The sequence below is a fragment of the Clinocottus analis genome, unplaced genomic scaffold (assembly GCF_023055335.1).
Source record: "Clinocottus analis isolate CAN_PGR_092001 unplaced genomic scaffold, fCliAna1.0.p SCAF_8, whole genome shotgun sequence".
NCBI classification, from domain to species: domain Eukaryota; kingdom Metazoa; phylum Chordata; class Actinopteri; order Perciformes; family Cottidae; genus Clinocottus; species Clinocottus analis.
Window position 1 is genome coordinate 10,924,340 of NW_027176240.1, and position 27,960 is coordinate 10,952,299.

The window sequence follows — 27,960 nt, forward strand, 5'->3', positions numbered from 1 at the left end:
GCGCTCGCATGTGGTTCACAGCCATCTGAGCTGATAAGAGCTTGCCGCCTCAGTCTAAAGTCTGGTCTGCCCGTGTCTCTCTTAGTGAACTGCAAATGGATGGATGTATTGCTGCCAGGTGATGGATGGTGAGAAAAGCAAGCTGCAACAGTGTATGTATGTAAAACATGCATGTTTAAATCCTCTTAGCCTTGTTAAACCTCGGCATGAACATATCTATACAGATACATATGGAAATACATACGCATTTGTAATGCGCACACTCAAACAAATGGCCGGCATTGCCATGCTTCAAAGAACAATGCAGCTGTGGATGTGCCTGCGTCTCTTTTCTTAAAGTCTGCTACAGGTTACACTGTGCTGAAGAATCTAAGCTTCCTTAAATATGACAGATACAAACAGTTATCCAGTTCTGAGGGTCAAATACAGTACCAAATATGACCAAAATCAGATTTACACTGAGTTGATCACGGTTGATAGAATTATATAAATGTTAATTGTGGGGGGAAAATATTACCTTTGCGTTTAAATGTATTCATGTGATTTGAATATATATATATATATATATATATATATATATATATATATTTTTTTTTTTTTGTTGTTAACCTAAACTGGCTTAGAAAACGTCTTTTAAGTTGAATTTCATTGATGTTTGTTTCTAACTAGGGTGACATTGTCCACTGCAGAAAGCAGGTATTGTGCTTACATCTCAGCCATGGTGTCGGGTAGGTTGGCCGGGATGGCAGTGAGACCTTTCCCTCTACAGTCCACGATGTTGTTGCTGCAGGTGCACATGGCAGGGCAAGAGCCCACACCAACGCTGCTGCACGGCTGGAAGCTGGAAGATTCCTGGTGACCTGAAGAGACAAGAAAGAGAGCAAAAAGAAACGACGTGCATGGTCAAAAAGGAGGAACATTTGACCACCTACAGGTGTGTGAGCACAGGCTAATTTGTCTGACTTCAATGAGAGCAGCACAACTCAGGAGTTGGTTTGCAGGAGGATTTGTGCGCTGACATGGAGCAGCTCCTGCACTCATGGGGAGCTTAAGCTCCTCCGTTGCTGTTCATGTCATCGACCCTTTGTGCTTCATGAACTGAATTGTAAATGAACATACATTTCCAGGGATGTTTTCACATTGAGAAGAATATATGACACCTTCTACTCTTGACTTTATTGTAAAGACGTACATCCTTGAGAATCAATGGGCAAAAAACTAGGTTATCTATCAAAGGAGTGCCACAGTATATTGAGAGGAAAAGAGAGACATGAATAATAGAGTTGGGGCGGCGATTGAAGGCCTCCCAATAACAGCCATTGATCTCTCCGCAAATTTTCCCTCTTAGTCTGCTTTCTCCGGGTGGAATTGATGCCATTGTGCACATTCAGCGTTACAACCCCCCACCTCTTCCCTTCCATTTGTTCTAAAACACTTCAACTTTTCCATTTGCATACACAGCACACAACCCATCGGGCTGTCTCCAGATACCTGTTCAAATAGCTGCGGCACTGTCAACGATATGGTGAAGAGCGGGAGCTTGCACTGCCAGTTCAGTGTGTTTGGTGCATGCAGTGTGTGTGTGTGTGTGTGTACAAGTGTGTGTATGTAAGCCTAACCCAGATAAAATGAATAAAACAGACTTTTAAATGGCCTCATTTACACAGCATTACTAATTCGAGTTTCAAACCATGAATATTTGATTAGTTTCCTATCTATCACTCAGCTTGTGTGGAAAATGTTGGCAAGAGGGAGTGAAGTGGGGATAGATATTCAGGGAGAGGAAGACAGAGTGAGTGATGGTGAAAGTCAGTGACAGAGTAAGTTCAGTGCTAAAAACTCTCAATAACATTCCATAAAACAGAGAAAAAGATCACTGTCAGACATTATCCTTTACGATTAAATCACTGGCTCTAGCTCTTGGACTATTAACTAATAACCAATCTATAAGGTCAGATCTGATTTATCTGGCCAAATCATAATTAATTACCTAAAAGAACAAGACGCTTTGACAGATCTGGTAAACAGGTAAACACAACAAATAGCATCTAGAGCGTGAATCAACACTCCCTCAGTCGCTCAACCCACGTGATCTGAGGATGGCAGAGCTTTGACAGATCTGGGATCAGGTGTAGGGCAGAGAAGAACTCCCTTCTGATCTAACATGGCATATTTGACAGGCCTGGGATCAGGGAGAGTGCAGTGCACAGCTGGAGCAGCCTTAACAATGACAGCTCTCTGACAGGTATAGTTGAGGTGAGTCTGTTTGATGTACGCTCGTCCCCTGTTCATCCCTGTGCTGTTTTCCCCATTATCTCTTCCCCATCCGCCGTCTCCTCCACTGTATCCTTGTTCCATTTCCTTGGTTTTATCTGCTTCCACCTTTCTATCATTCCTCCCTCCTCCAGCTTTCTGCTCTCCCTCGCTGCACTTTAACATCCTCATTTTCAGCCTCTTTACTCCCACACCTCCGCCAATGACGGTCACCACAACCCATTACCTGCTATCCATTTGCTCCAAAGCCTTTACATTTAGCCTCACTCCACCTCATTTCTCTCATCATTTCAAAATGTTATCATTTGATTCTTTCCATTTGTTATTTTTCCTCAAATTCCCTTTTAGCACAACAGTTGGGTTCACCAGTTCTCTCATCATTTTCCCTTTAAACACTATTTTGGTCCCGGTTTCCCACTACAGGAGTTTTCTTCCACCCCTCAAGCAATTCATTACTCATTGCTCAGTTCAAACACAATATTATTATGCCATTTATTAGTACCTTGGAGCAGTAATTTAGCGTAATAGTTAATTTTATGTCATATAACCTCAAATTGGCAGAAGCAGCTTCTGAATTTTAGTTACCTCGCATGTAAATGATCAAGAGGGTTTAAATCTAACAGTTCTGCTCAATAAAATCACAGCGAAGGCCATACAGACCAATTTAAATCCCTCTAATCTAAACTAGAGACAGAGGATTATGAGTAATTAGGATGAACATTGACTGGCAGTGATATTTGGCCCATCATGTTTTACTGGTTTTCTCAAAGAGATACATACGTTCTCCGGTCTTCTTGCAGTAAAAACAAGCTACGCACCTTTTTAGACTAAACAGGATCATTTTGTGGTGAAAAAGTTCAGAAACTGCATCTGGTTACAGTAAGTGAAGAGAAAAATGGAACGAAAACACAAATGAGCGGCTGGTCATGCACCAAAGTCCAACGGAAAAATGAAAGTGTTTGCTCTGCAAATGTTATTTTTAAAATCGAATTTTCACACAGAGTTAGTATTTTTTTCTGCTTTTGCCTACTTTTTTTAAATAATTGAATATGAATACACTGTAAGAATGCATTGCTTAAAAACAAATAATGAGCCCTAGATTTAGATTTTTAAAGACTGCATGGTGCAATATGATGAGATTGATCAAAGTGAAGCTGTAAACGTGTTTCTTTGCTCATTACCAACTTTGCAATATTGTGATGCTTTCCAGCCAAATGCTGGGAGTTGAAGTCAGTGAACCAAGATGCCGAGAGCCCTGCAGAATTTCATCATATTTTCCAATAACTACCAACACACAGCACCCCATTTTCCTTCTCCTGCCTTACACAACAAGAACATGCGTCTCTTTTCCCTCTTCCTCTCTTCCAACAGAGCGCCACCACGCCCCAAATCCCCCGCAGATGGCCTGGTCACAGCACAAACTACATACACAAGTATATAGTATGTGTGTGCCAGTGAGCCAGTCCCTAATGAGTCCTTCACTGGGAGTTCAACTTCTGGTCAGTCATCCATTGAAGAAGAAACTGGGTGTGTTTGTGTTTGTGTGTTTGTGTGTGTGCATGTGTTTGTGTGAATGATCGACTGTTATGCACAGAGAAGCAGAAATAGATTTTGTTTTTATCCCGTTTGTCTTGTCCATAATATATTAATGCCCGTTTGCTAATGAGACTCGGAGAGAACCCATCAATCTACCGCATATTTGCTCAGTAAAAAAACAACACCCCATTAAAATTCTCCGATGATGGAGGCTAATATCAGCACACGACAGTATACCTGCAACTCCCAAGCATGCAAAACCTCAACCTTCTGTATCTTCCTACCAGACACAAAGTTTTCCTTGATACCCATTACTCCCCTTTCCTATCTGGAATCTCGACACTCCCACGCTTTAAGTCTCTTTCCCTGGACGATGAATTGTTAATGATCTGTGCTGTTACGCCGTATGGCTGCGACAAAAATCACAAACCCACAAATACACACACACGTAGACACAAAACGTCCTCACAGCTGGTGTTGAGAGTGAGATGGCCTTGTAAGAAGTGGAGGTTCTCATGCTGTTTTTCTATTGTACTGATATGATAACCCCGTCGCACATGCTCTCTCTCTGTCTCTCTCTCTCACACACTCTCTCACACACACACACACACACACACACACACACACACACACACACACACACACACACGATAAGAGAGAAAGTTAAAAGCCCAATCCTGTGCAAGGAGGTGAGAGACCATGAATAATAACAACTGAGGAGAGGGCTACTACTGTCAGAGGGGGCAGCCTTTGCTCCTGCTGTGTGTTTTATATATGTGTCATGGCATTTTGCTGCCAGCTCCTGAAAGCTGGAGACACATGAAAGGACCAAAGGAGAGCTGTGCGGTTGCTTGGGGGCAGAGGAGCTGTCAGGTGGCTGCCAGGAGAATACACTGACATAAAAACACAGCGGGACTGGAGGGGGTAAAATATGTATTTGGTCCGACAGGGAGTTTTTAAAATAAATAATTTCATCAAAGTCCCAAAAGAATATTGCCCTTTCATCCCTTTTAAGATCCTCTAAACCTATCTTACCCTATCCACTGGGAATGTAAAAGACTTAATAGACAATAGACAGTATGATATGCAATATTCTTGTGATATCAATTCTGATGGTTAGTGGAAGTCTTACCTGAGCAGCTGAATTCGTGTTTCTGTACCTCTGCCACATTGAGTCCTCTGAGCTCAGTAGGGCCAGTACACTGGGTGAATAGCCCAATCGTAGGCCTCTGTCTGAGCCACTGGGCCAACCAGGCTAAGTGACAGTCACAGTTGAGATTGTTGGAGTGGAGACGGCTATAGAAAGAGAGAAACAATTGCTTGCGTTAAAAGATCTTTTCTGCCCTTTTTGCTATCTAAAGTACCACCAGCTGAGGCAGGAATAGCGTAAAAAGTATCTACTCTTTTTGAGAACTCGTCACATTCCATCCTTGTGGCGAAAAACACAAAATGATACGCTACATGGATGATTGTAAATGGCACATTTGGAGACAAGAGGAACACTAAAGAGGTGTTTTCTAAACCCAATGCTCCAAACACGGCATCCCTGGAATGCTGTTCCTGTCCAGAATAACTCTTGCTGTGGTGCGGTGGACCTCTGGAGCACGTACGCTTACTTGCAAATAGTACACGCACACACACACACACACACACACACACACACAGACACACACACACAAGCTATTTAATATAACCCCACTGCGAGTGAGGAATCCCAAAAAGCCACCACAAGAGCAACAGAGTCACGGCTCTGAGAGTTTTTAACAGGCATAATTGTTTTAATTTGTACATAATTTCAGTTTTAGTAATCATATACACAATGCACAATACACAAAAGGCTTCTGAGGCTATTTTCGGGCCAATTGTGTGTGTGTTTAGATGGTGGGGATAATGGCCCCTGGCATTGCTACAGACCCTTCTGTGGTTCTGTGTGATTATGGCTGTCCCCCAACACGGCCTGGAATGACAGAACCTATCTACTCCCATTGAGATCACATGGGACTTCAGCACTTTATCTGTGCCTGCATGCAAGTGAGATATAGTATTATTTTATATCCAGAGAGGTAGAGAGCATTGTGGTGGGATAGGTGTGACTCACAAGGTTCGTAGCTTGGGCATGTGGTTGAAGCTGGAGACGGGTATGCTGCTGATGTTGTTGTTGTTCAGCGTTCTGTGAAAACAAAAGAGCTAACAAAGTCACATCCTCAGTGGAAGGGAGACATTTTATATTTATACTTCAAAAAGTGTTATTGCGGTCGTCCGCTTCCGTTACATCTTTTAAATCCATCCCAGCCCCCCGCCCCTCTCTCTTTTCTCTCAGTCTCTCTTTGTTTCATCCCACTGGGAATATAACACCTCATTCCACACAGATGGGAAGCCCTCGCACCTCCCACGCATACACATACAGTCTTGCATGCAAATATACACAAATGCATACGCATACAAGCACGATCACAACCAACCCGACTTGTAGTTCGGGTAACATACAATGCACACGCACGCACACACCGTCGAACCCTGGGCATCAGCTGCAGTGGGAGAATCAGGTCATTTCAATCAGCCTAATAACCCTTCACCATATTTCAAGCTGCTCCCCCTTTGAACACAACCTGTCCTCCTCCCCCATAAAACCTATACATTCATGCCTCAACAAAACAACCCCCCCCCCCCCAGTCTCTTTTACACCCTTATGACAAACCTATCACTACATCTGCAATCCATCCACGCCATGAAAGCAGCCTTTAATGTTTTGTTTTTTTGGTCTCCCCGCCCCCTAAAACCCCCCACAAACACCCACGCACAACGCGGTCTTTAACTATAAAAATAACAAGGCTGTCAAAGTGCCTTTGTCCCAAAGAATGCACATTTAGTCGACATTGTTTCAGGTGGAGAGCTCCAACAGAGGCCTGTGATTATGATTTTTTTGACAAGGGATGATTAATTGAATGTTTAAAAACTGCATAACATGGTCACCACTGTGCCCGGGGTGGAATGCTCACTTGAATGGGATTTTTGATCAAGACGGTTGGAACTCCCTTGTCAGATGGCCCGCCCAGGGCTGGATAGGGTGTCGATGGAGGTGGAGGAGTGGGTTGGGTTTTTAGGGAGGTGGAAGGGGAGGGGTTGTTAATGTGATGGAGGGGAACGCTGCTGTCAACTCGGTGGAACAATGAGTTAATGGAGCTCGGTCTCCGTGATGCAGACCCCCCTCACGAGGCCCACTGGGGGTATTTTGGCATAATAACTAAGGCCGTACTAATTAAAGGTCTGTGCCATGTGTATATATTAGTTATGATAATCAGCAAGGGAAAACAATGTCTTCATTTAACTTCGTGCTTTCATGGAATGATTCAAGGTGAGGCTGGATGAGTTGCATCACTTCAGATACTTACAGCACTTCCAAGCCTCTCAGAGCTCTGAAGGCTCCGTCCTCGATGCAGCTGATGTGGTTTTTATCCAGCTGACTGCAGAGCACACAGGAGAGAGAGAGAGGCTTTGTTACATTACACATACACAACATTTCTGTCTCCCTGTGGGGTAGTTGTGATTATACAGTAAGTAGTACACTAATGGACTGCGGTAAATTGATACAGGTTTCGTCACCTCAGCTTATGTGATGCCTGAGTAGAGAAGAGAGACTGCAGGAATTGTTTATCTGCATCGATACACCTCATAAACCTGTGCGTCCGTGTTTGAATGTGCATGTAATCTGGTGAAGATGTATAAATCACTGTTTCTACAAGCCATCTTCGGGGAGCTGCTTGTGTGTGTGTGTGAGGTGGTTCGTCTACTCAGTCAGAGTCAATTCACTGAGCATTCACGCACGCACGCACGCACGCACGCACGCACGCACGCACACACACACACACACACACACACACACACACACACACACACACACACACACACACACACACACACACACACACACACACACACACACACACACACACACACACACATTGTTTGGCTCTGAATAATATTCACTCTTTAATGTTTTATTATCACTGAATTCATCGAAGTATCAACTAGCACTATCAAAAGGAAAAAGTCAATCAGTCAGTTAAGCAAAGATTCACTTATTTCAGCTTCTCCAATGTGGGTTTTTGTTGCTATTTCGAATAAATAGCAACAAAAGGCTATTTTCTATAAACCAATCATGTTTCAATAATGAACATATTCATTAGTTGCAGGGAAATACTCACAGGTTTTTGATGTCCGTAGCTCCTCTGAATGCTTTTCTAGGGATGGACTGGATGAAGTTCTCGCTCAGATCTCTGCAGAGACAGTAAGTAGGCATTCGTTAGACATAACTTACACCTAACAATGGCTTAGTTGTTTTTTGGGGTTGGGCAGGATGTAAAAAACTGGAATACAATCCTTTTTTGGAAGGATTATTTACACAATTTTCTTTGTAAATGTTTTTTAACCAGCAGAATTCACACTCTTCAGCGTCACTCTCTCTTTAACCAAACTAATTGTTAATAAACAGAGAGCTACGGTACATGTTTTATTTTATTGCCAACACACCTAAAGTGTGGTAATGCATGGAGAGCTATACTCACAATGGAGTGGGTATTTTATAGTGGCCATATTATTCAGTATTCTTTCATGCTATATTGTGTTGACCACGCTCTGGTGTGAGGTGCCCAATTTGCTGCCTGCACACTCGCTGATCCTGTTGGGTGGTTTCATTAGGACGATGCGGCACAAAGAACGTCATCTTTTACTATTAGGCTACGTGTGTGTGGCCAACGCTTACTGGTGGGTACAAATTAGACATTTGAAATGTGTTTGGAAAGTAAAAGAGTGAGAGAGGGGAGGGTCAGAGAGTAAAGGAGGGAACGAGAGTGAGGGAAACACAAGTAGCCATAGTTTTAATTAGCAGATTCTTTTGTGTGCCGTTTAAAAAGTGAGCTAACCTCATTCAGAAAGGCTCTGCCCCTTTTCCACACACACACACACGCGCGCGCACACGCACGCACACACACACAGGGAAACTGTAGGGGGTTGCCAAAGAGGCTCCTGTCTTGAAGCGCACACGGCCACACGCACACACACACACACACACACACACACACACACACACACACACACACGGCTCCGCAGCTCAGATAGACGTAAACATAGTACTTATGGTTGGCCATAGAAAGGCTGAAGCACAACACAACAACCTATAAAACTACACAACACAACTGTTCTTTATGGGACTGATGACTTTTACTTCCTAAATGATAATGCACTCCATATTAGGTATTCCCATGACGCACACGAGTACCCACACTTAATAAAACCGCATGGGGTAATGTTGAAATGCATTTCCGAGACTTCCGCGACACAACCGTCTCACACAATGTCCCCACTGGGTCATCCTTCCCAGAATTTTGTATATTCGTTATTTAAAGAGGATACAAAAGAGGGGCACAAAACACACCACAGCCATTGTGTTGTGCAATCTATCTAATGAATTGGTGGTTTGCCTTTTACGGTGCAGCAGAAATTAAAACAGCCCTGTGCAGGCCAAATACACCACAATCACAAATGGAATGTGTGTGTTTGCTGTTTTGTAGTTTGAATATATTAAATCTAAAGCAACTGTTGAACTTTGATCAAAACAAAATGAGACTTTTTTTTTTAACACGCACAGTTCAGTATTTCTTGGAACATGAACGCACGTCCACAGTGAAAGTCCGATAGGGATCGAGCTGTAAATTGGCAGTTGACTGAAACTTGTTGAGTCTTGTGCCATCTTTACAGTCTCACGCCATCAGAACACGGCTGTGTATTTAACATGACATACCCCGTGGGAACGGCCATTCAATTTGTACCTTTATACTTTGGATCAATTAACAAATACTATGCCATTTAACTTAACTGCATCACATTTCAATAGTAAAGACAACAGCTTTATCCGGCTGTTATTTAATTCTTCGTAAATGCCACGTGCATGTACGAATGTGCAGATGAAACACACACGTCGCTGGCCTGTTTTCAAAGAGAACATAAATATTCTATCGAAAGGCACATTTTAAATTTATCATCTGAGGTTCAGCGTTATTTCCTTTGCAGATCTGCACATCTGTCACAGATATATTCCGCCAACACAGTTAGCAGCCCATTTAGGCAATTATTTAACCATTATCTATCTATTCTATCAGTCTGTCATATTTTGCAGAATCATATCCTGAACATCAAACCACCTTTATGTCTCCTAACTTGCAGCCACGGGTAGCCAGATCAGTTGTGCTCCCTCCAGCTTCTTTGTTGTTCTCTTGGCAAAACAGTCGAATTGCAGAGTTGAAAGCTGAGTCAGTCTGGCAGCCGGGCTATATTGGTGCCTCTTATCAAGGCTGCTCCATGCGTGAGGAATGCTTTTGGTCTATCTGGCCCTGCCCTCTATTTAATAACTAATTAGTCCTCTCACCTTCTCCTCACCTTCCTGCATCAAACACTCTCTCACACATAGAGATGCTTTAGTGCCGGACTGCAGGAACACTGTTAGAGACTTCTCACTATGTCTTTTCTGTACGTGTTCGCTCCCGGGTTCAAAACAGAAACGATAACCGATAGCTGTGCTGGGACAGCATTGTTGGAGCGCCAGAGGCTACAGTGGCCTTCAAAAAGAGGAAAAAACAGAAAGATGGCAACAGGCATGAGAAGCTGGAAAAATAAGACGAGGCAGGAAGGCTTTGACAATGTGAATACAATGCTACGTGTGTAAGTAGTAAAATGAAAGCTCAAGGGTGGAATCCCCACACTAAAACCCAAATAATCCTATTAGCACGCTATAACGCGATTGGCTGGAGCGATCTATACTGCTCCCACTTATGGTGCTGTTTGATTGGATTAAATGCTGAGGTCGTGGGAGGTCATTTAATAACTGTATTTCTGATCTGGGACAATGCGCGCCCAAAAAAAAAGCGCCATGACAACCCTTAATGATGCTATCTGTCGTGCCAGAAAGTCTGCCTTTCTCTCAATTAATTATATTGCCTTTCTCCCTCTGCCTGGTTCTTTCTCTCCCCTGTCACATATAACAAAATAATCACAGTGGTCATGGTTTGGAGTCTGCAGTCTTCTGTGTCCTTGATTTATTGACGCATTCAACTCCTATGGGAGCCAGAGCAATATTACATTTAGCAACGCTACATTTCTACATTTACACATTCTTAAAACGGCAAACAGAACATTTCTGTGGGAGCCCATGCTGTATTTTACATAGCCTGTGGTCTCCCCTCAATGGTGTTTTTTGAGCTCAGCCCTGACTGTGTTGGCTCCGAGATATTTGACATTTCTGATTAGTTTGGAAGTAGATTTCCAGGGAAGCTGTGAAGTCTTCAAAAACAGACATGATTATGTGAGAACAGTCACCGCAAAGAGGGATATTGGCCACCATGATCTCCATCACTAAATCATGACAGTAAATCGAATGTTACAGCCCTTCAGCAAATACCACCATAGTGCGTCACTTGAGAATCAAGTTAACTGTATAGTAACAATCAAACTGGCGTGGCCAGAAATTACAATTTGTTCTTTGTTTCTCCATCAAGTCATTCTGCATTTGAGTGTCTTGAGATTGCTCAACCTCAAGTTCATTAGATTTAGCAGGATCAGAGGGCAGACAAAGTGAAGTATCAGACGTAGGGCAACAGGACCAAACCTCCAGGCTAAACTATACTTGCACAGCTTTGTTCAGGCTAAAAGGATCCGTGGAAACTCTCAGAGCCATGCCGCACTCTATGCGTAATGCTATGAAGACTACCCCAAGGCATGGCTGTGGCCTCCAGCACCAGTCCAGGCCCTCACGCCTCTCACAGTGCAGTAATGATGTCAAACCTGCAACGTTTTAGTTTCCTTATTTCCTGCACACAGCATGGCCACCAGTCCTTTTTCATCACAGGTGTGTGAACCGCTGCCTGAGTGAGCGAGAGTGTGGCTAAGTTGGTGTTCAAACGGCTTAGACCTGGTATAGATTTAGCTTAATGCACTACATCCCTCGAAGCGGGCAGTTAGTTCATTAATATCGCCTGGCTCTCTTTAGGTGACGTTGCTCACAGTTCATTCCCATTGTAGCCCTAATGATGAGGTAACACATGTTTTCAGGTGTGCCCTCACTGTATGAACTACGGCCGCTGACGTGCTGCGGTCAGGATTTTTGCAAACAATGGTATCGTTTAATCAGTGTAAGGTTCTCTGACAATAAACTCAGCTACTGATATGCTTATTTACAAGAATCCCTGCAGAGTCTATCTGGACTAATTAGCAATGTTATCAGACATAGCTCAAGGCACCCGGTCTGGAGATTAGCTGCACATTGAAGGTAATGTCTGGTTTCTGTCTGATTCACATCATTAGCATCTGATCTTTATCACAGTACACTGCATTAATACTGTACACAACGCATTACACAAATACCTACTGTAACGGAGGAGATGCTAATCCCACCCAAAAGAAAAAGCAGCGTGTAATAATCAAACTTTTGACTTCTAAAAGCAAAAGGAGTTTATGGGGATGCTGCAAAGTCTCAGCCACCTCAAGAACAGACAGCCTTTTCTGGTAGAAGCCCTCAGGGCTTCAGGTTCCACAGTGTGGTAATCTGTGGGTAAGTAATATACAAATTCTTATGAAGAAAGACAACATGCACATGTACACACAAACAGTTGCCTCTTTCATGTTTTAAATATTGCATAACCTCTGTCATTAATCAAACAAGATGATCTAATGACTTCATCATTGAGCCCCATACTGCTCTCAGTTAACGCTGTCTTTCTATTTCTCTGTCTTTGTTTGTTCTTTTCTGGAAAACCAACTCTGGTATTGGTCATGTAGGTTTAGAGTATTGTTGTCTTGTTGTTTTTAAAGGTTAACTCAGGCTGAACTTTTTCAATAAAATGTTTTTTTTTAAAACTCACTAAAGTGAATACATTAAAAGTTGTACACTGCTGTATGGGTTGCAAAATACAGGCATATCATTAATATGTGATCTATAAACGGCTGGTAAATGCAGTATACTAATGTCCAAGAGAGGAGACTTTTTGGTCTTACGCTTTTGCATTTCACAGGCACTCAACCACATTTCAGCCATCATTATACAGTCATGCTCAGAAAACATTGAATCCCTGTTTAAAATATTGTTTAAATGCTTTTCATTTGTGCCTGATTAGATTTCATACTGATACATAACAGCTGATCCTGAAAAGAGGTGCCAGTATGGTGCTTGTATCTAAAAAAAGAGTGTTTGTTTTCTTGATTTCTTGACAGGATTGCATGCTAAGAAAGTGTTTATCCTTGCCAAATGTGCTTAATGTCATTCTTCCATTAAGAGAGGGAGAAAACGACAGAAAGATAGAGGGGGAATGTGTCTGATTACTTACTCATTACGGGAGCTAATGAGGTGTGTGAGGGCTGTTACAAGAATGTCAGTGTGCTGCCACTAACTGCTAACTACTTTCTTCCTCCCTGCACGGTAACAACCTACAAGTAGTCACACACATAAACAACCACACAAATAAACTATGGGCTTTCAGAGAGAAGTTCCTGAAACTGGAAATCAACAACGATCTAGTGCAAATAAAGGAGCAATACATTCAAATAAATAAACCAAACATGTCCACATTCACATTTTGTCTTGATAGTGTGTGAGCAATGATTGATGAATTGTTCATATAAGTATGGATTCATGGTACAGGTAAACCAGCTCGCTAGAAATCACAATGTGCTGAGAAAGTACAGTAAAGTACAGCAGACTTAAGACTTTTGAGTCAGACCTGCCTAAATTTACGTTAACAAATAACTTTAACCCACATTTGAATGCAAAATATTAAAAGAATGTTTCTACATGACTTGACTAAAAGACACTTGACTACCAGTCGATAGAAGGAGGTAGGGGTAGGAAGTATGGAGTCAATGAGTCTGGTGTAGCAATGGAGCCATTAGACTTTTCCCCTGGTGAAGCTACAGCTGATGCACCAAAGGGAAGACCAAACCATGAGAAAGCGTAGGTAAAGATAGAAGTAATCAAGTCTGTTGAAAAGGGCCATATTCATTTTTTGTTGCGCGCATAAAGGCGCACTCAAAAAGCGGAACTGTCGATGTTAACATGCTGCATTTATGTGTCCACATATTTTTGGTAGAGGTGCCGAGAACTGTAGAAGACAACGAACCCGCAGTGTCAGGCAGATGAAAAAGGAGGGAAGGTGTTAAGAGTGGGGGATAACATAAAGAGAATGAGGTGAGAAGGAGTATGGATTGAGGCTGCAGGGCCTTTGGGTGCTTGCCAAAACCCAGGCATGCATGTGTGTGTGTATTTGTGTGGCCCGGAGAGAGTGACTGAGTGTTTCTGTGTGCGGTCAAGAGTGTCTGCGCCTTTCCTCTCACCCTCATCCCCCCGCCATCCTTCTCTTTCCACACCTTCACATTCTGCTTTCTTTCTCTCTAAAATAAATGATGAGCATGCCTCCTAGCTGTGTCTCCCTTCACTGTCTATCCATCATGTCTTCCCTCAATGATTTGTACCACCTTACAGCAATCTGGACAAGGGAGCCAGACACCACCACTGTCATCATTGTGATTACCATTATCATCTAGAGGTCAAAACACAGTCTTAACAATAAAACCCTTTATTCATGTTTCACACATTATCATGCACAGACGCAGAGTGTGTAAGGTGTTTCTCTGTTTCCTTTGTGGTGGAGAGCTGGATGGAGCTCAGTGAGAGAAGGACTTGTTAAGCGGGGAAGGAGAAACTGCTGCTTTTACAAAGAGAGAAATAAACAGGCTGCTTTAGGAATACACTCACACAAAAACCCATGAGAGAAAGAAGTCTCTCAGTCTCCCTTGTAGGCCTAAATATAGGCTCTACAAAAGAAATCCTAAAAATAAACACTACACTTTTATCAAATGCAGCATAATTCAATTGCATCTTTCTCTCAGTAGAGTTTCATTTCTTTGAAAGTGAATGTCAAAACAAGTCCACAAGAGCTAATAGGCAACAAAGAGCCAGGAGTAAAGCTGCATGTCACTACATTATAGCCTCTCTTTTCTCTGCCGTGTCGCTTTCTCTATTATTTTTATGGACTTGAGGAAATAAGTAATCGAGCAAAAATTTTCAACAGACCCCACAGACTGTCCGTGCAGCAACCCTTTACGCTCATATATGTGCTGAAAGAGGAAAAAGGAGGCTGTGTGGACGCATCTGGAGAGAGTTTGTGATTTATTCTGATGTTGAAAAATACAGCTAGCAAAACACCCTCTGTCTCCCTCACTCCCATAATACACACACACACACACACACACACACACACACACACACACACACACACACACACACACACACACACACACACACACACACACACACACACACACACACACACACCCTTTTTTTTCGATGGGACCTAAATGGGATTTCATGGATGGACTCCACTCTAATCATCTACAGCTCACCAACCAATGAGAAACATACAGAACTCCCAGACTGGAACACTCAACAACCACCAAGAGAAAACACAATGTCAGTGAAACTTATCAAGTCCACATGAGGGATGACAGAAAGACACACACACACACACACACACACACACACACACACACACACGTTCTCTACAAGGCTAGTTTAACTTTTGCCCACATCTCTTCTTTCAATGTAAGTGATTCATGATGTCTGTGTGTGTTTGTAGACTTAAAAATCCCATATGAGCACATACGTACATTTGGCTGGGTGCTTTGCTGCCACCCGTGAAGCAAATGAAAGAGTTTAACATGGCGAAGAAAGAAAGGAGAAAATCTATCCTTTCTCCCAGTTCTCTATTTACCCTGTTTCCCCCTCCCCCTCCACCTCCCCCCTCCACCCTACCATTATGTCTACTTGTGTTTCTGAGTGTGTCCAAGCCTTTCATTGGCAGTCAAGCTGAGTGATGGAGCAGAGCTGAGCGGCATCGATCATGACAAACGCTTACCGGCGCTATCAACTGACTCTGACTGGTGTACGATAGCGCTGCTTTGCACAGGGACACAAGCCCCGTCCATCCGTCACGCTGTCTACCTGCTGGACAATAGAAGAAAAGTGTGAGAAGAAGAGATAGGAAAGGAGGGAGGGTGAGGTAAAGCATACCTCTCAATTATCACTGCCATTACCTATCCCTACTTTAGCCAGCAGGCTCACACCAAGCCAGAAATAATGATCTCCATCTCTGAGAATAGCCTGGAAATCATTTTGCTGGATTGGACTAATGTTTTACACTGTGTCGGGACGGGAGCAAAAGGGAAGGAGACAGCCATTTAGACAGACAACAAAGCCAATCTGGGTGGCTACACGCACACGCACACACACACACACACACACACACACACACACACACACACTGTGTGGTCTTGCTAAAGTAGTTAAAGATGCCTCTTTGTGAACGGCTGGCTACCTAGAAAGTGGAAAACTGATCCCGGGGATCGAATGACAGATTTTCCTGGAAGAGCTGGTCTGAGGTCAGTGTTATTGAGCCGCTGGGATGACAGATCCACCACACCTAACCGCAGGCAGCTGATACCAGATCACAGGACTGTCACTAAGACTCACACAGTCAGGAGCTATTTCAATCAACACGTAAACTGAACACACTTCAGGACACTTAATCGAATCCATGCACTTCGCAGAGGTGCAGAGTTTGATCAAGACAAGGAGGGAGGAAGCGCCGAGAGCGAGAGGAGGAGAAAAAAACAACAACAACAAAGGAAGTAAACGATTTGATGACTGTTGACCAAAATGAACCCCGGCATAGATCATCTTCTCGTGTCCTCTGCCTTCCTCTCTCTGAGGAACTTGCACACAGCCTGTTCTATTCTCTTGACCTCCCGGTCATTACTTTAAGCTCTCACAGTCGCCGTCACACATGGGAAGTATCAAACGAGAGGGGAGGAGAGGACTAGGCCAGAGGGAAGGTGAGCAGCTACCTATATATGGTACCGGTTCTGTCCAAATCCCTCTGAAAGCTAAACTCAAAAACAGCCTAAAGGTACCTGCCTAGATGTATGCAGTCAAGGACACTGAGGTTAAATAGAGGATCTCATTATAAGGGAGATGGGGAAGGAGAGGAGGGGAGGGAGGGGGCGGGGGGGCGGGGCGGGGGCATGAATTTCCCTCCAACTCATCTTGTTATTGTTACATACACAATTATTTCTGTAAACTTTTCTCTTTTCTCTTTTCCATTACATGCTTTGGGTACAGAAATATGTAGTATGTATGCATTATTTTGCTGTGAGGGTAATGAGGCCACATTGGAGATTTCGCAGCCGTCTCATAGAACAGAAGAGAAAGGTGAAGTGATGGGGCAATAAAAGCTGCAGGCACTTCCCTCGGTTACCCATACTGCCTCTTGCTCAGCATGATGTATGAGACAGGTGCATTGTGGCTGACGTCAAGTCGACAATTCACCCAGGGCATGTATCACCTTATCTTTAACAGGACACACTTACATGCACACAAACGCCCCTACCGAGGCATGCTCTCACATACAAATAGTGCTTTCACTCCCACGTTATCTTAATGCAGCAAGACAGCAATGCAATCAGCAGTGAGTCAGGCCTCTCATCTCTGTATCTCTGCGCTCAGTGTGACAAAAAGTACACAATATAGTTGATACAAGAGCAGCTGCTGTGCACACCACAATGTGACAAACAGAGGTTGAAATTAGACTTGGGTGTCACAGAATATGTCTTGCCATAGATTCCTCCAGCGTATAAAACGATTCATAGCCAAGCGTCAGATTTCACTTGTTGATAGCACCAGTGCAACACTGCATGGATTTTTCATAGATCCCCGAGCTGCATCGTGCTTTAATAAGACTAGACCTCTTTTATTTATTGATAGCAATCAAAGAAGAATGGGAAAGTGTGAAATGAGAATAATACAACAATAAATAATAGCAACGTAGTCATGTTTCCATTTTTCTATTTACTTCAGGGCCTAGACAATAACTATTTTCATTACAGATGAATGTGCTCCATACTATTACGAAATTAACTGATTATAAAAAGTTGACGTTTTCAAACTGCTTGTTTTGTTTGAGCAGTAGTCCAAAACACAAATATATGCAGTTCAAGTTCATCAAAGACAATGAAATCAGCAATTAGTCACATGGAAAGCGAGAACAAGTAATTTGTCGATTGACTAAATCGTTTCCGCGTTAATCCATTTTTGCAATAGCAAATAAGGCCAAAGAAGGAAGAAGTTCTGCAGTGGAAGTTACTTAACTGGAAGTGTTTTTGCTGTAAGCATCAGAAACTTGTACGAGACAAAACAAGCAGCCCGACCTGATTGATCACAGTTCTCACAGTCGCAATACAGCATCTGTTTAACAGACCTAAGCTTGTGCAGTTACACAACACCAGCCGTGCCACAGCCTGCGGTGTACCTACTTGTCTCGGTTCCATTGCGACATGTTTTTTCAGATGGTTAACACCTCTGAAGCAGCTGGGAGTGTGAGGGAAAATACCAGTGATGGCCAGCACATTGGGCATACAGTGGACACACTGGCTGTAGACAGACTATTACATAAGTAAAGAGGTTAACCACTGGTCAGCACAGTGTGAGTGTGTGTGAACAGGTTGGAGGAGGCAGTGTTTCCTTCCTGTGACAGGTGTGTGTACGTGTCAGGGGTCAGTAAAGGCATTCATAACGCAATGAATAAATAACTGCAGGGTCTCTGAGACTATGGAGATTTTCTCATGAATATTACATGAGGCTGTCAGGAAGACTAAACTCGCTCTGACATCAGTACTAAACTCTCACACACACAGACACACACAAACTTTAAAACTATGTTTTGAATTCCTTTATCTCACTTGTTTTCTAAATGATGAGCTCATGGCCATGCTCATCTTTCTTTTACATGTTTATTTCATTTTTATCTCTGTGCTTATCTTTTTTTATAATTAATCTTTGGCTGCTGCCAGTTTTCAGACCTCTTGTCTGAAAACAGCTGCGAGTACGGTGCTGTTTTCTTGAGGTCAATACAAGTATAGTTTTATTGTTTTGATGTCCATTTGAACTGATGCAGACTCTTTTGTGGGCTACGGCAACTGGAGCTTTCATAGAGAAAAAATGTGACTTCAAGTAAAAGAAATGCCATGAAAGTGAGTTAAAGCCTCGAGGCTTTGGTTTTCTGGCACGCTTTCTCCTCCTATCAGGGCTCTTAATTAACTTCACAGCATAAAGAAAGTAATTCCACCAGAGCTAACGGCCCAATACTTTTGAGATTCAATTTCACTCAGGCAGCAAGTCAAAACCCAACTCTAGTGTGTGTGTGTGTGTGTGTGTGTGTGTGTGTGTGTGTGTGTGTGTGTGTGTGTGTGTGTGTGTGCAAATCCTAATGTCGGGATGGGTCCAAAGGTGCAAGGCCAGAAATTGCAGAGGTTCTGGTTGCTAGGAGACAAAAGGTACTCAGCTGGAATTGTGACTAAGCCTTGAGGGTAGTGTGTGTGTGTGTGTGTGTGTGTGTGTGTGTGTGTGTGTGTGTGTGTGTGTGTGTGTGTGTGTGTGTGTGTGTGTGTGTGCATGTGTGTGTGTGTGTGTGTTCTGTTCGTGAGAGCAAGACTGAGGCTGGCAGAGGAAGGACAAGACAATGGAGTTGGTCCCAGCTGTGCTGCAGTGGGTGGGAGTCGTCCTGAGAAAAAGCACTTAACAATGGACATCAGTGACTGCTCTGGGTGTTTAATCTGTCCTCCACACTGCTCTGGAATACCCTCATCCTCCCACACTGACAGCCGACACACAATGTAGGCAGGGTAGTGGGTGAAGCAAACCTAGGAACCACCACATTATGACAGACAAAGACAATTTCAGCTCGTGGATATTCATTATCTGCTATATGACCGACAAGACGTTTAAAATTATTTCTCACAGTATTATGGCAGACCTCAACGCAAACCGTTTTCATTGGAACTATTTCTTTGGTGTATAAATTCTTCACACAACGTAATCTCAACAATGTTTCTGAAAAAAGACCGGTCGCTTTTATGTCCTTTTTCGTTTCAATTCCATTTACCTACATTGAATTTGCTTTATGACACAATATGTGAGCAGATATCTCAAAACCTCAGCAAATGAAACAAACACTACATACATGTCCTGATGCCATGAAGTGTGAAATTATTTGTGTGTGATTTGATTCAACTGTCCCTCTAAGACACAAACTTTAACAGAGGGTCTGCATGTCTCTTGAATTAATTTGGCATGGGATATTACCCTCTCACATTCCTTAAAATATTGTAGAAGCGTCACATAGGGCCCTGGGGTGTTTTCATTAATGAGTAACCAGCCTGGAGCAGCAGATGTGATCTGCAATGATCAGGAGATAAAGATGAGGCTTGAGAAGACTGACTTTCAGGGTTAATGAACCCTTGCAGAGGTACAGCTGCAGGCATGGATTATTACTACAAGGCCTAAGCACACACAAAAAGATGCAGACACACACACACACACACACACACACACACACACACACACACACACACACACACACACACACAGATCTACGCTAAAGCATCTCATTGTCCATATACCCGTACTCCAAGTTGAATAAATAAAATATCTTAAGTGCTTTATTAAAAGTGGATTTCAACATAATCATCACAAGTTATTTTGGCAAATGTGTCCAAAGATAAATATGTCACCGAATGAAGAAAACCCTATTTCCTTTTCCAAACAGATAGAGTTTAACACAATGGAGGCCGAAGCACATCCATCATCATCCACGAGCATTAGCATAACGACTGATTACTCCCCAGGGCTGCCAGTTGCCTATGTGGAGTAATGGATGCATGCCAGTACAGTTAGCATACTGTCGCTAGCCAGATGAGGCCAACACCTTTAGATCATTTACGGAAACAATGACAGCTATGATTGATCAGAAGGAATACAATGGCTTTTTGTTCCACGTGTGTGAACACTGAATCAAGTCCATTCTTTGGAGTTGAACTAACATGCCACCGCACTTGCTTGTGTAATCACGTCTCTGACAGAGATCATGAGAGCAACTTCTGGATCACTTCATTGAAGTTCTGCATGGATGTCGATGCATAGCCCGGGGCTGAGAGCATGCATATTTGTGGTGTGTGTGTGTGTGTGTGTGTGTGTGTGTGTGTGTGTGTGTGTGTGTGTGTGTGCGCGTTAGAGGGACTTGTAGCCCCTGAGGAAGCTGTGTTTCACAAAGCCAGCCTGGCACTCACTCGAGGACCAACTGCCAGAGCAGGGGGCATGAAATTAAAACTCACCACCCAGGAAAAAAGGGAGAGGACAAGTGCGAGGGGGGAGGTGGTGGAGGAGAGAAGGGAGGTGGAGGAGAAACAAAGGATAATAAAGATGCAGGGGTGGACAGGACATAATAGGCTGGCGGTATGAAATCACCCAAGTCAAAAAGGAAACAAAAGAAATCTATATAGCAGAGAGAAAATGTGCTTTGCATTAATGATGCCTGCCGAGATTCTTACATATCATACATGCATTGAAGGAGAAAAAAGGATCTGACAAAAAGAAAAATCCTGCAACTATCAAACAAAACCCACAAGAAAGACTATCGACTGTTCGAGAAAAAGTGCTGCTGACCCTCAGAACTTCAAGTCGTATATCATCATATGTATGACTGGCCATGTTGCCAGACATACATTTGGTTTGAGTTTCTTGAGATGGCAATAGATCACCTCACTGGTCTAGACCTAATCAACACTGAGGCTCTGCACAGTTCTGACTGACACACACACACGCACGCACAAGCGCACACACACACACACACACACACACACACACACACACACACACACACACACACACAGACAGACAGACACGCACACACTCTCCCTCTCTTTACCCTGTCTGTCTATGTAGGCGTCCTCTCGACCATTTTCAACTCTGACCTCCTCAAAGAACAGGAGGCCCCGAGAGGCTGTGATGGATATGCCAGACATGGAGAGAGAGAGTGAATGTGTGAGTGTGTGTGCGTGTGTGCGTGTGTGTACGTGTATATTGTAGTACACATTTGTATGCTTACCTGACAATTCTACATCCTGTAGCTGAACTTTGATATTTATTTTCTCTTGGTGTATTTTACTGCTCTGTGCAAATCCCTGCTCACCCAGCTACCCAGCACAGAAGTGAAGAGAAGGTGTTTACTGAGAAAATAATACACACACACACACACACACACACACACACACACACACACACACACACACAGACAGAACTGACACACATGCACACACACGGCTGGGTACAGCCAGCGGATGTCCTCTCTCCAAGGTTCCTATCTCACCCGAGTCGTGACCTTTCACCACAACCCTGTGAGTCAGTATGGGAGGGCCCTGAGCGTGACCGATCCATTAGACTCCTCTGACAGGGATGAGGATGACATCTGAACCTCAAAAGGAAAGGGAGGGAGGAAGACTCAGAACGGGAGGACGACTACTAAAAAGCTGAAAGAACATGGGCTGTGGGGGTGAAAGGAAGGTGCCTCAATATGAGCAATCAATCGTAAGAAAATGCCTTATTTCCCAAGAGCTGGGGAGATGGAGGGAAGGAGGAGGATGGGACTTTAAGGATGAGTGAGTGAGAGTGACAAGCCTGTCTGGAATGCCTTTGTCTGCATAGGCTAATATTTGCTCTTGGATTTTGCTTTTTCCCCTTCTCTTATTTGCTGTTGACAGAGAGGAATGAAATGGCAGATAGCCAATGGGTTACCTAGTAGCAAGACTTTTGTGTGTGCACATATGTGTGTGTGAGTGTGTGTGTGTGTGTGTGTGTGTGTGCGTGCGTGTGTGTGTTGCCAGCAGCAGGTGGTGAGCAGAGGCAGTGTCGAGTTAAGGAATCTTGTTTACTGCTCAAAAGTTGCAGCTACTTTCCCATTAACCCTGCGAAGAACCACAAACAAATACCTAACATGCAAAAGAAATGTGTGTGAGAGAGTAACAGGGAGAAAAGGATGAAGACATAAAAACCCCTTACACTTTGTGCCAAGACCCCCTCCTCCACCTCCATCCCCTCCCCTTACTCCTCTCCCCTCCTGGGGAGTCAGGGGTTGCGGCAGCCTGGGTGTCAGCCTGAAGGCCAGTCTCACAGCGGGCCAGTCATGGCAGCGGCTCTTTGATGTCTTTGTGGAAAGACTCCGTGGCTCATGTCCACGCTCATTAACTTTGTCAATGACAGATCAATGTGAGCCTGCAGAACGGTGCGCTGCCTCAAAATTACAGCCTATTTACCATTCTGGGTCTGAGTCTGGGCTCGGTATCACCCTGAACAAACAATACAACCAGAGACGGAGAGACTGTTTGCTCTCGATGGCACCCGTTTAACAAGAGTAGCCCCTTCACACATGCAAGGAGGATATTGCTCCACTTAACTCTGGCATCCTCACTTCCTCCAGCTTAGTGCTCACAGACAGCAGTCACATCTCTTTACATCCTGTAGTTCCCTGTTTAATGATTAGGAGATTATGGCCCTTCTATCCTTTTGCACCCTAACGTCAGTCAGACAGATGCAGCCGACCAGAGAGCTAAAACCATGAGAGCAGTTCAGGCTCATCTCTCACAGCATGACCCACATTGTCAAGATCTAGCACTTATCACCTCTAAACCACTTCTAGAACCATACCCCTATCTTACGTGTCTTTTATTTACCACTCAATTTCATTCATTAACAATTTTTACTGCTTCTCCCTGCTTTTTGATGGTCTGCTACTTTAAGTCAAGTTGGTTAAAGTCTGGATGGATAGCGTTATGCTGTTAAGAGGAAACCAATAGTTGTGTGTTTATGTATCATCATTTGGTGCCAAGTGACACTTTATTCAGCAGTTTAGTAGTTTTCATTAACGTCCAGCATCCTGACAATAACTATAATTAGCGAAATATGAAACTGAAATATGTAAAGAAGACCAAAACTGACTGAGCGTTTGGTGCCCTTGTTTTACCTGGATGATGATATATTTCCAAAAACATAATAAATATAGTTTTAGTGTTTTTTGGTAAATGGACCGGTACCTGTACAGTGCTTTTCTAGTCTTCCGACCACTCAAAGCACTTTAACACTAAATGACATCACCTGACACATGTAATGCCCCAGCACATACACGCACAGAGACATGCTCCAGTCTCAGGAATTCACGGGATTGCATATACACAATATGTGCACACACAAACAAGTTCTCACAGCAATGTTCATTCACATATGCGCAGTGCAAATAAACACACACACACACACACACACACACACACACACACACATACAGACACACACAAAGCCCGGTGCACACAAACACACACAGTCAGAGAGATCATCTGTACTCTAAATATTTAAAAAGACTATTCCTCTGTCTGTAATTAAAACCACTGCAGCATTCCAAAGCTGTAACCCCTACCATCAACCATCTCTCTCCCTCTGTCTATAGTCTGTTGTTCTCTTCTTCCTTCCTTTATTCTGACCTTCGTCTCAGTTGCTTTGAAAAGGGAAGTTTGAAAATCTTCCAAAAACAATGAAACTGTGGAAATCCTGTGTGCAACAACTGCCATCTCCTTGACGCCCATGAATCTCTCTCTCTCTCTCTCTCTCTCTCTCTCTCTCTCTCTCTCTCTCTCTCTCTCTCTCTCTCTCTCTCTCTCTCTCTCTCTCACTCCTCTCACTCCTCTCACTCCTCTCTCTCTCCTCTCTCTCCTCTCTCTCTCCTCTCTCTCTCTCCTCATCCTCTCTCTCTCCTCCTCTCTCTCTCTCTCTCCCTCTCTCACCCCGCCACCGCCACCTCTCATTTTCTGTCACAGCTCGTCTGGAATGGCATCGGTTCATTTACCAGAGGGAGAACGTAAAAGGTCAGGTTTTGTCTGGCAGGAAGGCGGTCGTCTCTCCTGAGGAGAAGCTTGTCTTTCCTGAGAGAAGTAATGATATATTAGGACAGCCCGCAGAGCAAACACAGGAACCGTGAGTCAGCGCCACACACACAGTTTGGTTACAAAACTCATGGGCTTCTGTCGTGCCCGGGCCTGCGGGGACGCCGGGGGTAAATCCTCTCCCTGTCCCGCTGCTTCCTCCCATTACAATTTGCCCAAATCCTGCCTTTATCGCTGTGTTTGCTCTGCTGAGCTCACTAATGCTCTGCAGCCTATCTCACAAGCTAGGTGTTTATATGCATGTGTGTTTGCTTTGGCCTGTAAAGTAATGAGAGCAATGTGACGAAGGCCTGGGAGAGGGAACATACACTTAGAGGCTCACAGGACAGACATGTTCCTGGAGAGGAGAGCAACAATATAAACCTCAGCTCCAGTATAGATGCAGCTTGTGCGCGTGAGTTTGTGTGTAGGTGTGTGTGCGGAGTTGTAAACAAGCACTTCTCATGAAGTTGAGATGGTCTACGGAGAGCTGCTCTCATTTCAAACATCATTTATTTATTAGCCCCCTGTGTGGGACATACACACACACAGTCACACGCGCAAGCAGTGACAGATATTCTGCAGTTTATTCCATCACGCATCAGCGATCAACCTCATTCCCTCACCCTTTTTTTTCCGCCCCCCCTCTCCTTCCCCCTTTCGTTCCTTCCTTGAAATCGATGGAGTGTTTTGTCACCCAATGCTGCGTTTCGTGCAATATTCATCTGAAGGAGAAAAAAAAAGCTCATCTCACACTCAATGAATTTTCATAAACTCAGTTTGGCGCTGATTGGTAAATGAAGGGCTACAGGCTTGACCCACACACACACAGACACACACACACACACACATACACACACACACACACACACACACACACACACACACACACACACACACCGACAACCCCATTATCCAAGCTTCAGGCAAGGCTTTGTTTCCTACCATTGGAATCTGACAGTGATTTATGGAGAAGGGGAGTCACACTACACTGTGATACACACAGCAACACAAAGCAAGGTTACTGGCCCAAACATGGGCACAAAGAAAGGTTACCGCTCCACCAACAAAGCGACATTGACAACAATGCACGCTGCGGTCCAGGGTCAACACCACATCATTGCAGCCCAACGGCTGCATTCAGCCAACCCACTAAATTAATGCATTGGCCACTTTCAATAACTTGTTTTGATGAATTCCATGGATATGAATCTCTTTGCCTCTCCACTCAATGACTCCTTAATGACTCTTCCGGAAACTGCGTGAGGTTTGGAAAAAGCAGAACTGACTCTCCAGCTGTCATACTGAGGTCCAACTTTATGTGCCAGTTTCTGGAGTAATTTTCTGCTGCATTACCACTGCGGTTTGTGAGAGCGGTGAACCCTGAGAGGCCAGACACACCCTGCCTCTCAGCACAGGTATGCCCTCTGCAGTGCCAGGCTTTCTTCTTTTTCTTCTGCGCAGGCATGTTAGATCATCTGTATCTGCTATCAGTTACAGCTCAGGTGAGGACAACACATTCCTTCTGACTCATGATGACTGTTGAGAACACAAGGCAGAGATTTAGCTGGTAATCTTCAACAATTTTACTTCCACCGTTGGTACTGGAACACACACGTGCAGACCCTGCAGGGGAAAAACTGTTGGTTTTTTCCCCCACACAGCAACCACAGACCATTTCTGCAGTGCATTTCAAAAATTAATTCAGGGTGCTACTGTGCTACTTTGTTGCTGCTAACATTCTTCGCCGGGACAAAACAGAAAGCTGTGATACATTGTCTTATAATGTCAGAAAAAAACAAAGACAAGATAAGGGAAGCGGGACAGACAGATGGGGGGCAGAAGGAAGAGGAAAAATGTTCCTGTGCATCAAAAGTTGGATAACTGGGCATGAAACACTGACTGATGACTCACATAAGACTGACAGTGAGTCATCTTTAAGAACCTTAATTTGGGGGTAAAACGCTCATTGCTGGTTTTGCTCTCAGGGCTCAGGGCTTCATGGCAGAACCGAATGATATCAGAGAACAGGTCACGCAGTCACATGGACTATACGGTAGAAGCACAACGAGAGAGAGGTAGAAAGATGGAGGAAAAGAGGGAGAGAGAGTAATAGAGGCCAGTGTAGGTCAGAGTGGGCCCTTTTTATGGGTGCTTCAGCTTTGGCGGGTGTGTGTGTGTGTGTATGTGTGTGTGTGTGTGTGTGTGTGTGTGTGTGTGTGTGTGTGTGTGTGTATTTGGTTGAGGTTTATGAAAGCCACTCCAGGGCTCTCCAAGGCCGGCCAGCCACGACCAGCTTGACGATTGTGGATCGGAATTCAGAAGGGCGGTTGACAAAGAGGCTCTCCCCTGGTGTGTATTTTACAGAATGAGAGAAACACACAGATGGAAAGAAAGAACTAGTGAGAGAGCGAGCAAGAGAGAGAGAGAGAGAGAGAGAGAGAGAGAGAGAGAGAGAGAGAGAGAGAGAGAGAGAGAGAGAGAGAGAGAGTGAGTGAGTGAGTGAGCGTGGGTGTGTGTGTGAGCGAGTGTGTGTGTGAGAGAGAGAGAGAGCAGGTGTGAGTGCATGAAACAGCATTGACAACTCAAAGACAGTGGTCTATTCAGGGTTGCGTAATTGCCGTTACAGTGGCTGCTTGTTTCTTTAATTTCCTCTTTGGAGCGATACGCCAGCTCTCGCGTTACTCATTAATTATGTTTTCTGGGATCCCCGCTCTGCCCCTCCCCCTCCGTGTTGACTGACAGCCCGGCTGCCTCCTGGCCCAGCCTGGCTTGGAGCAGGGGAGTGGGTGACTGAATAGGCTAATAAATGGCGAAGGAGGGGCCGGTCACACCCCGTCCTATTGTACCAGCGCTGTCACGCCTGACCCTTAACCAAACACACACACCAGTCCCACACACACTTTGATGGGTAACAATGTGCGCACACAACCTTGGACGTAGTCACAGACACACACACACACACACACACCTTCACATCACCTCTGTCAGCTCTGACCCCATACCAAATACCCCGACTCCCCCCTGTATCCAAGGTGACCAAAATGAGGCCCCAGCTATCGCCATAGCAACCATGGAACAATGAGCTCCAAGGAGACGGAATGGCTTGAGCAAAGGGCAGGCTATTCTCTGGAGACGGAGGGAGGGATGGCGGCCGAGGTGGGGAGAGGATGAGGGGTGATGGGAACGGTGTTAGGACACATCTTTAACCATGTCACAAAAGAGGGCGCCTCCCTGGGAAACCAGGCGGTG

The 27,960-nt window shown here is 44.2% G+C and overlaps 1 protein-coding gene across 4 annotated transcripts in view; it reads right to left on the reverse strand.

Moving 5' to 3' along the window:
* Positions 1–27,960, reverse strand: part of slit1a (slit homolog 1a (Drosophila)) — an 84,940-nt gene that overhangs the window by 30,686 nt on the left and 26,294 nt on the right. For all 4 annotated transcript variants that reach the window (XM_068567189.1, XM_068567187.1, XM_068567188.1 and 1 more), the window contains exons 5-9: positions 8,016–8,087; positions 7,203–7,274; positions 5,909–5,980; positions 4,943–5,106; positions 710–860 (exon numbers count right to left, since the gene is read on the reverse strand). In XM_068567189.1, coding sequence (XP_068423290.1) covers positions 710–860; positions 4,943–5,106; positions 5,909–5,980; positions 7,203–7,274; positions 8,016–8,087 — 531 coding nt within the window. The remainder of the gene's footprint in view (positions 1–709; positions 861–4,942; positions 5,107–5,908; positions 5,981–7,202; positions 7,275–8,015; positions 8,088–27,960) is intronic.